The following is a 10,000-nucleotide window of genomic DNA, read 5'->3' as shown; positions in this document are numbered from 1 at the left end:
AGAGAGAGGAGAGAGAGAAGGAGAGAGAGAGAGAAGAGAGAGAGAGAGAAGAGGGGGAAGAGAAGGAAGAGAGAGAAGAGAAGAGAGGAAAAGAAGAGACGAGAGGAGAAGGAGAGAAAGAGAGAAAGCGAGAGGAGAGAAAGAGAGAAAGCAGAGAGAGAAAGAGAAGGAGAGAGCGGGGGGAGGAGGAGAAAGAGGAGAGAGAGAGGAGAGAGGAAGAAGAGAGAGAGAGAGAGAGAGAGAGCGAGATAAGAGAGAGGAGGGAGGAAAGAGAGAGAAGAGAGGAGAGAGGGAGAGGAGAGAGAAGAGAGGAGAGAGAAGAGGGGAAAAGAGGAGAGAGAGAGAGAGAGAGACAGAAGAGAAAAAGGGCGGGGGAAGAGAGACAGAGAGAGAGAGAGAGAGGGAGAAAGAGACAGAGACAGAGAGAGAGAGAGAGAGATAGAGGAGGAGAGAGAGAGGAAGAGAGAGGGAGGAAAAGAGAGAGAGAGAGAGAGAGAGAGAGAGAGGAGAGAGAGAGAGAGAGAGAGAGAGAGAGAGAGAGAGAGAGAGAGAGAGAGAGAGAGAGAGAGAGAGAGAGAGAGAGAGAGAGAGAGAGAGAGAGAGAGAGAGAGAGAGAGAAATGCAGACTAAAAATCGCATTCGTTATACCATTCAAATACGTCCTACGCATTTAATATACTTAATACAGGCAGCTGTTGTACAATTTACGTCCATTCTAACATACACAGCTTAGTAGGACATGACACTCACATGTAATAGACAAAGCAACAGATGGTGAGGACGAGAATGCAGCCCAAGACTATGGTCAAGATTTCGCCCACCTTCAGGGTCCTTGGAGGAGGCGGCAGTATCTCTGCAGGAGGGCAGAGGGTAGGAGTGAGGGAGAGGAGAGGGGGGGGAAAGGGGAGAGGAGAGGGGAGGGGAAAGGGGAGAGGAGAGGGGAGGGGTAAGGGAGAGGAAGGGGAAGGGGAAGGGGAGAGGAGAGGGAAGGGATGAGGGGAGAGACGAGAGATAGTGAGACGAAACAATTGTGCAAAAAAAAAAACATTAACAGTACGAATACAACAAATGAACATAAACAAATAAATACAAAAGGAAAAAATAACTCAACTCAAAGTTACACACAGAAACAATCAAGATATAATTACACATAACACCCTCTCACCGGCCGGCCTGGTCTGAACAGTCAGCTTGAATCCCCCGACGCCGTTGTGCGGACGCGGGTAGAAGATTCCCGAAGAAAACCTGGGGAGGAGAGGATGGTATGAGCGGCGGCCCTGCGGAGACTGGGGCGTCGTCGGGAGAAGGATACGCTGCCGAGGAGAATCTGGTTAGCGCGGGAGGCAGACTAGGGGAGATAGGCAGATGTCTTAAGAACAGGATGCATGAGTGCAGAGAAAAACTGGGCAAATAGGTCAGAGCGGAGGCAGGCTACAAGGAAGAGCAGAGGAGGTTCCTTGGGAAGAAGAGAAGTCTGTCGAGGACTGACACAGGTACAAGGACGGAGAAGAACCTCTGGGAGAAATGGGGGAATAAGGACAGACCTTCCCTAGTAAGGCACTGTGGCTAGGAGGGAAGTTAAGAAAACCCTCGAACGGGGAACAGAGAACAAGAGGATGGAACGAAGGGATAACGGGGTGGGTGGGGGTTATGGGTGGGTGGGGGTTATGGGTGGGTGGGGGTTATGGGTGGGTGGGGGTTATGGGTGGGTGGGTGAATGAGCGAGTGTGACTGCTAGCCTACAGGTCAGTAGTCCCTCCCAGAACGAGTCACCTGAGGACAATGGCCCTTGCTGTGACGACGAAGGGCTCGGGAACGGCGCTCCCGCACATGCTCTTCACAGACTTGCTCACGAAGTCTCTCTTGTCATCCGGGACTTCGTCGACCTCCAGGACGCTCCGGGTACACAGGCCTGAAGGACTCCAAGACATAACCACAGAAGTACAGATGGCAGATGATTCACGACTTATTGTCCTAACCTTATTTCTCAAGAACAGCTTTAGACTACCGACGCCCAACATCTAAAAGAACGCCGTGTCGTCAAGGATTTTATTTCTTAGCTTTAGCTTTTTTGCTAACTTCTGGAAACAACATATCAGCGAAGGAGAATCGTCAGAGATTTCACAAAATCACCTGGAATTTGTGCTAATGTGCCGCTTGAAAGAGGCGCCAGGAGCCATGCTCGGTTTTGTGGCTATGATTTACGTATATCCATGTATATATAAATATATAAATATATAAATATATATATATATATATATATATATATATATATATATATAATATATATATTAGATATATATATATATATATATATATATTATATATAATATATGATATATATATATATATATATGTAATATATATATATTATAATATATATATTATATATAATATATATGTATATATATATATAGTATATATATATATTAATATATATATTATATAGATATATATATAGTATATATATATATAATATATATATATATATATATAGATATATATTAATATATATATATATATATATATATATATATATATATATTACATATACATATATATATACATATACACATATTCAATATCTATCTATCCATCTATCTATTTATTCATCTATAATTACACAGATTCATGAATAATGCGTGTGTCCCCCTCCCCCTGTCCTTCCTTTCCCTTGGCCTGGCCCCTTTAACGCTGCGCATTCGAGCGGCCCAATGATGATTTCTATTGTATCTTTCTGTACAGTAAGGAAAATAAATATAATTAACCCTTGCATAAACTAATATGAAAAATCGCGAAGCGGTGTGAAATAGTAAGGCAAGGTAGTTAGCACCGCAATCGGGTGTTACCAGAGAGAATCGTTCAGATCCTCCTTGACTACAAGTAAAGGTATGGCTAGTTTTTTCTGGTTGTACATACATATCTGCGATCTGTGGTGGCATCATTATGTGATTCTTCTCATGTGTGTGATCATCTGGATTCAAGTTTCCGCTTACTCCACGTTCTATTTACTGACTGATTTACTGGCTTCACTTACTCTTTTACCTATCCATTTCGTTTTAGTGTTCTTTACTCGCCGATTATTCTACCATGTCTCCTAACATGTCTTAGTTTAGGAGTCAGCTTTTCCTTTCACCGAACCTTACCGCCGGCCATTTACTGGTGTTTGATTCTGTATTCCAAGAATAACTCCAAATTTGGTCTTATTTGTATTTGTGCATACAAACTCAGATAGTTAACTGGACCTGAGTTCAACTCTTAGCGAAAATATAAAAATATAAGCGGCGCTTAACTGATCCTTGCGGCACTACGTTACTTACTCGTCACCATGTCGAGGATTTCCCCTCCATGCGAGTTGCTTTCCTTTAACTATTAGGTTTGTACATTCAGCTTTCCAGGACATCTTGCTACAGCCCTTCTATTGTTTGGAAACATCTAGCTCCCCGGCCATCGTTCCCTGGCACTGCAAACAACACTCACCCCGGTCGTCCGGACTGGGAAGTCGGAAGCTGGAGAAGTTGAGCGCGAAGTGGGCGAGGCGCAGGGGCGGCGACACCGCGAGGCGCCAGTGGCACACCGCGGCGTCGCTGTAGTCGGGGTACTCGGGGCTCGAGATGTGCACCGTCTCGTGGTCGCTCACACGCATCGTCTAGAAGAGGGGCGTAAGGGGGCGTCAGTAAGCAGGAGAAGAGGAAAAAAAGGAAGTGGGAGAATAAGATGAGGAGGGAGGAAGAGGGAGGAGGAAGAAGGAGGAGGAGGAGGAGAAGAAGAGGTGATGCTGGTAACCTGACAGCGAAAGTGAAAGCGGTGGAGGCGGCGGGAGGAGGATGGGCGCCAGTGACTGTGAGGAGATCGTTCTAAAAGGTGTGGAAGGGGAAGCGCGTGCGGGCTTCTTACCAGGAAGTGGAGAGGTAGAGTGGAGGAGAGGGGAAATGGAGAAGGGCAGAGAGGTGGAGATCATGGAGACTAAAAGTGGGATCTCATCGTGGCAACAATTTGGCAACAAGTAGCATGCTTTATTGTTGCACCAGGCCATGTGTGTTCAAACTAAATACACAAGGTAAAGTGTGACATACAACACTTGAGGCAAGCAACAAGTGCTGCCAGCATTCCTACATGTCCGGGGAAGGAGTTCCTCGGGAAGCAACAACAGAATGGGCCGCCAGAGGATGGTAGTGGTGATGATGATGACCATAGCTCTTTGTGAAAAGTGAACTGAGAGAACAATTTTCCGTGATATCTGGCAAAATTCCCTACAGATTTCCACGGACATAGGCAAAAAAGCAGGTAGACATGCACGGGGGTACCCCTTGGAAGGAATGACAATAAAGTGAAGAGGAGATATAAGCGATTTAATATTACCCTGTATGAGAGCTTCACTCACTGCTATATTTGCGTAATCCTCATTCATACCAAAGTAATTTCCTTCCAATATACATTCCTAGGTAAATCATAAGAATGAACGAATTGCTGACCGGCATTTGTCGCTCCTGAGGCTTCAGAACAAACACTCCCCTGCGTTCTGATCACGTCCAAGTCAGTGAGACCTCGAGCAAAGGCTTATTTACATGCCTTGCCTCACTGCGTTCTACGTGACGTGATTAATAAATTTGTTTCCCCCCTTAATATGTATTAATGTCTCCTGATTTCTAGGTTTAGTGTTGTAATATGAGCAGGGATTTCAATGGTCAAGTTGGACGGGACGGGGGAAGAGAGTTGGACGGGACGGGGGAAGAGAGTTGGACGGGACGGGGGAAGAGAGTTGGACGGACGGGGGAGTGGCGGGAAGGAGAGAGTTGGACGGGACGGGGGAAGAGAGTTGGACGGGACGAGGGAAGAGAGTTGGACGGGACGGGGGAAGAGAGTTGGACGGGACGGGGGAAGAGAGTTGTCCCAGACCATAGGATTTTTCATTTCCATTTAGGGACTTTTTTTTTACTGTCTATCGATGTCGCTAAAATTGAGGTCCAACTGTTTGAGGAAAAGGTATGAAATCTGAAAAAAAGATCTCGTTAAGGGCAGGGAGAGGACTGGGAAGGCATGGCAAGAGAGATGAAAAGGGAGTGTGAATAACAGAACGGAAAATATAAACACTGGAGAAGAAAAAAAAAAGGAACCGACCATAGTAAGGCAATGAGGAAAAGAAGGAATGAGAACAAAGGGAGGAGAAATATTTGTGGAGGGAGGGAGAAAGAGAGGGAGGGAGGGAGGGAGGGAGGGAGGGAGGGAGGGGAGAGGGAGAGAGGGGGGGGGAGGGAGGGAGGGAGGGAGGGAGAGGGAGGGAGAGAGAGAGAGAGAGAGAGAGAGAGAGAGAGAGAGAGGAGGAGAGGAGAGAAGACAGAGAGAGAGAGAGAGAGAGAGAGAGGAAGAGGAGAGGAGAGAAAGAGAGAGAGAGAGAAAGAGAGAGAGAGAGAGAGAGAGAGAGAGAGAGAGAGACAGACAGAAAGATACAGAGACAGAGACAGACAGAGAAAGGAGTAGTGAGGAGAAGCAAAAGGAAAACATAGACCGAGGGAGACCGGGAATACTTAGAATAAACAAGGAGGAAGGGAAAGAAAATACGTAAACATTTATGAACAATAGTTTGACGATAGACACGAAAACAGTAAAGACCGCAATAAAAATAGTAACGAGGAATCTACTAACAGTGACAATAATAATGAAGTATAAAACTGGTGCAAGACCAAAATCCTCAACCTGCGAGCACTTGCGCCACGTCCACAACGACCCAGGGAGATGAGTCCAGGTGTGGACTTGCCCCTGCGGCCTGGTCGCACGCACTTCCCATATTAGGTGCAGGTGTGTTGGGGATCGGCTCGTCAGCCCATGGGCATGCTCCCGCCGCGCCACTTCAAAATGGTCGGAATGCCCGTCTTGGTGGCACTGCCTGGCCCTCCCGACGCCCGGTTGGTGGACAGCAAGGGGGGCAGGGGGGGCGGAGAGGCAGCCGCCGATATCAGGTTCCTCTTCGTCTTCGTCGAGATCTTGAACGCCACTCTGTACACTCTGCGTGAGAGAGGAGAGGAGAGAAGAGGATGGTTGGAAGGAGCACAAAAGGAAGTAACACAGAGGATATAAAAATATACATATAATATAAAAAACTTGTATAACAGATGAGAATAATAAAGGCTCATACTATATCTTGTGAACTTTTTTCCTCAATTTGCAACGCTATCTTGCAAAAGCTATTTCTAATGCAAAGCTACTTCGGCAACTCTTTGGCAATGTATCCCGATTTGAAAGGTTCTTAATCTGCCCGTTAGTTTTGATCTCATCTGATTAATTAAATCCACCGAGTATCACAAGGAGACAATCTGAATTTTTTTTATAAAGAAATATGCAACAGTGTAGGATTAATATCTAGCATCGTAGTCTACAAGCCAGCCTGTCTGATGGGTCAAAATAAACAAATAAATGCAGAACTATGAAATAATCGAAAAAATCTCTGCCTGCCTTCGCCACAGTGACACGTCTGCACTATCCCTCCTTTCCCTTCCTTTACTAATCTCAAAATTGCTTACCGGCATTTTTTTTCAGCTCAACCAACCTATTACGCAATCTGAATTATTTCAATTAATCAATACCTCAGACGATCCTGCTACGGAAGCGCCATTAAACTTGCGATACATATTATAGCAACCCAAAGACAGGACAGAGAACATTAATACCCAAACTCTCCGTAATGTAAATACGAAACAAAAATCTACAAAAACACCATGGTAGTCCAAGAATCTAGGAAAATGGGGATTTCACAAAGTACTGGAAAATTACTTATGGAAAGTGAATGTTGTGAGAGCGTTTCATATTGTTTGGTTTGATAAAATCCTCATAAATTAACTATAAGCCACAAATGTTTAGCAGGGTCTCAAAAATGGCTGAAATATGAGAGGTGAAATTATTGTTGTTCTTAGCGAGTGTAAACAAAAAATAATGTACTCACTTTGCCTGGCGACATATTCAATGACCATACATTATATAATAAAAAAATCTTGTTATCAGATAATTTTAGAAGTAGAAAACATGGACTTTGCTGGCTTCTTCAAAATTTCCGGGGACAACTTCAGTAACCAGATTACTACTACATTTCTGACAAAAACAGTTGGAGGCTTCTGAAACTGACCATCTCCCAAATTGGACAAACCTTCCATAATTCATTACTAACTAAATGTACAGATTGTACTGTTTTGATAGGAACTTACTTTGTAAGCTACTGTAGATCCCGACAAATTAGTGTACAAACCTTTTATTCCATTTTCTCTTGTGAATAATTTCGAGTTTGACTTTCGTTACAATATACATTTTTAAGATTACGAGATTAATCAAATATACAATCAATTAAAAATAAAGTGACATAGTCTAAACTTTTAACCAATTGGTGAACTATTATTTCTTGATTCGTGTACATTATATTATTGAGATTTTATATCAAATATCATATTCATATGTATATAATAAAGAATAATAATTTTAATAATATAATATTATTTTATATTTTATTAGTATATATATATATTATATATATATATATATATGGTAAATGGTAGATAATACTTTATATATAATATATATAATATTATTATAGTGATATATGGTATTAATACTTCATATTATATATGATATATATATATATATATGTATATATATGTATATATGCATATATATATATATATATATATATAGAGAGAGAGAGAGAGAGAGAGAGAGAGAGAGAGAGAGAGAGATAAATAGATAAATAATGTAGATATATAAATAGATAGATATGTACACATACATATATACATATGCACATATATGCATATATACACTCACTCACTCACACACCACACACACACACATATATTTGTGTGTGTGTGTGTGTGTGTGTGTGTGTGTGTGTGTGTGTGTGTGTGTGTGTGTGTGTGTGTGTGTGTATATAGTTATATATATATATATATATATATATATATATATATATATATATATATATATATATATATATATATTATATATATATATATATATGCATGCATACAAACACATACATATTCGAAACCGAATCTGGCCGCCTCCAGAGACCTTTCGAGGTGCGAGAAGCCCAGCTGGCGGCAGATGACCCTGGCGGCGTGGCGGGCGTCCGTTTCCGCCGGCTGGAACACCAGCGTGCCCCCCGTGCTGTTCATGAAGTCCTGGTGGTCGGCGGGGAGCTGGCTCGACGTGGGCTGGTCAGGGACGAAAGGGGGTGAGAGGGAATGAAGGGGAGAACGGAGGGAAATGAAGTGGAAGGGGATTAGAAGAGGTGGATATGGCAAGGAAGATGAATTGGGCCAAAGAAACAACGGCTAATAGACCCAGACAGCTAGAGATGTAGAAGATAAAGAAATAGCAACAGCAGAGGAGGTGAAATAGACGAGGGGAATGAAAAGGATGTTGGCAGAACGCGTAAGGCAACTCACAACAAACAAGATAAAATTTGTGGTAAATAAGAAATTAACGATATATTAGAATTATTACTATCATGTCGAAACTTCCTGAGAAAAAGGACTAACCAACCCTGGCCAGAAATCAAAATTGAAAGTGAAACAGTTAACTAGCCATGTATGTATATTCCGACTTTTTTCCGTAGTTACCGTTATTAAAACCCAACGAACTTAGTCTGCATAAATCAGAATTTCAACATTGGTTCTTATTCACACTCGCCAAATTATTACTGTTTCACAAGTCATCGCGAAACTCCCTGGGAAGAGAGCAGTTAAATCTAACAGAGCCGTCCTTGAACTCTGGCGCGCACGGAGAAGCCTGCGCACTGGCTACCAGCGCCGACACGCGCAGGTTTCCGAGCGGATGTGTGTACGTGTTCTTACTTCGTTGTCTCAATACGGGAGAAGAGCTAAGCTCAGGTGGTCTTGTCTGCCATATGTAAATTATCATATAACTTTTTAAACTGATTCACATTTTTGGTACACAACGTTACTTGGAAGATTGTTCCATGTTTCAATAGTTTTGTTTGGAAAACTGAACTTCTTGACACCTTTCTCGCCTCTTTTTACTTTTAACGTTTTGCTGTGTCCTCTCAACCTTCTTGCGTTCAAAATTATAAAGTCATCTTTGTCTAACTTCCTGTAATATATTTGAACATCATTATCATGTCACCTCTTTAGTAAATAGTAAGGCCTATTTTCAGTAGTCTTTCTTCGTAACTCATATCTCTTAGAGTAGGTGCCCATCTTGTGACTGCTCTTAGAACTCTTTCTAGTTTATCTATATCCTTTTTTAAGTGTGGACTCCATACCCCTGCACCATACTAAAGACTAGATCTTGTGATGGCCTCCTTTACCAGGACTCTTCGTCCAGGAGGGTTTCCCAGTTTATGTTATCAAAGAAATTTTTAAGGCTATAATTACCTCTCTTGTAATTGTACTTTCCTTTAATTAACCCAAGATGGTTTTTTCCGGTACCAGGCAGTATTTCAATTTAATTACATGATCAGGGCAGTACTCCATATCCTTAATGTCATCTTAATGCTTTGTAAATATTAGGTCAAGCAGAGACGGTCTATCTAGCTCTCATATCCTGGTATGATGTTACATTCTGGAAGAGACAAAATTCATTTTTCTAGTAATTTCGCGTTTCACGAATCTGGCTGAGCTCTGGGATCGAAACTTTCCCAGTCAATTTTGCTATTAAACTCGCCTGTTACAAGAATTTCTTTTGCATTAGCACTTCTTTCAGGCTTTTTAATGTTTCTTGAATAAGTTTTTGGTAACTTTCTTGTGACCACAGCGATGTATGAGGTGACATGTACACTGGTTATTATTATATTTACTCCATTTGTTTCTACCTCACTTGCCTTTAGTTCTCCTATGGGATCTTGTTGAATCTCCATCTCCTATATGCTAACTCCTTTTCTTGTTAATATTGCTACCCCCTCCTTTTCCCTTGGCTTTTTTTCCCCAAATACTGTAGTCTCTGAGTCCTATTGTTACATCGTCTACGGAGGGATCCAGCTTGGATTCTATGATGC

The 10,000-nt window shown here is 42.2% G+C and overlaps 2 protein-coding genes across 2 annotated transcripts in view; both read right to left on the bottom strand.

The window, feature by feature from the left end:
- LOC119590017 overlaps positions 1-4,414 on the bottom strand; it is a 9,249-nt gene extending 4,835 nt beyond the window's left edge. Inside the window, exons 1-4 of the mRNA XM_037938728.1 lie at positions 3,481-4,414; positions 1,774-1,912; positions 1,166-1,245; positions 751-853 (exon numbers count right to left, since the gene is read on the bottom strand). Of these exons, the coding sequence (XP_037794656.1) occupies positions 751-853; positions 1,166-1,245; positions 1,774-1,912; positions 3,481-3,646 (488 nt within the window). The 5' untranslated portion in view covers positions 3,647-4,414. The remainder of the gene's footprint in view (positions 1-750; positions 854-1,165; positions 1,246-1,773; positions 1,913-3,480) is intronic.
- Positions 4,415-5,814: 1,400 nt separating this feature from the next.
- Positions 5,815-9,862, bottom strand: LOC119589625. The gene is made up of 4 exons (XM_037938220.1): positions 9,827-9,862; positions 8,740-8,886; positions 8,056-8,198; positions 5,815-6,006 (listed from the first exon to the last, which is right to left on the bottom strand). The coding sequence occupies exons 1-4, from the start codon at positions 9,860-9,862 to the stop codon at positions 5,820-5,822; spliced, it is 513 nt and encodes a 170-aa protein (XP_037794148.1). The 3' UTR covers positions 5,815-5,819.
- Between the last annotated feature and the right edge of the window lie 138 nt (positions 9,863-10,000).

Source organism: Penaeus monodon, chromosome 26 (genome assembly GCF_015228065.2).
Source record: "Penaeus monodon isolate SGIC_2016 chromosome 26, NSTDA_Pmon_1, whole genome shotgun sequence".
In the NCBI taxonomy this organism is placed as follows: domain Eukaryota; kingdom Metazoa; phylum Arthropoda; class Malacostraca; order Decapoda; family Penaeidae; genus Penaeus; species Penaeus monodon.
Note: the sequence above shows the minus strand (reverse complement) of the source record. Positions and strands in the feature narration are given on the sequence as shown.

Coding starts and splice junctions, on each gene's coding strand:
- LOC119589625 (XM_037938220.1), bottom strand. CDS start 9,862: ATGGAGATTCAACAAGATCCCATAGGAGAACTAAAG. Junction 8,887..9,826: donor ATCCCATAGGAGAACTAAAG/GCAAGTGAGGTA, acceptor TACATATGGCAG/ACAAGACCACCTGAGCTTAG. Junction 6,007..8,055: donor GGCTTCTCGCACCTCGAAAG/GTCTCTGGAGGC, acceptor TCTCTCACGCAG/AGTGTACAGAGTGGCGTTCA.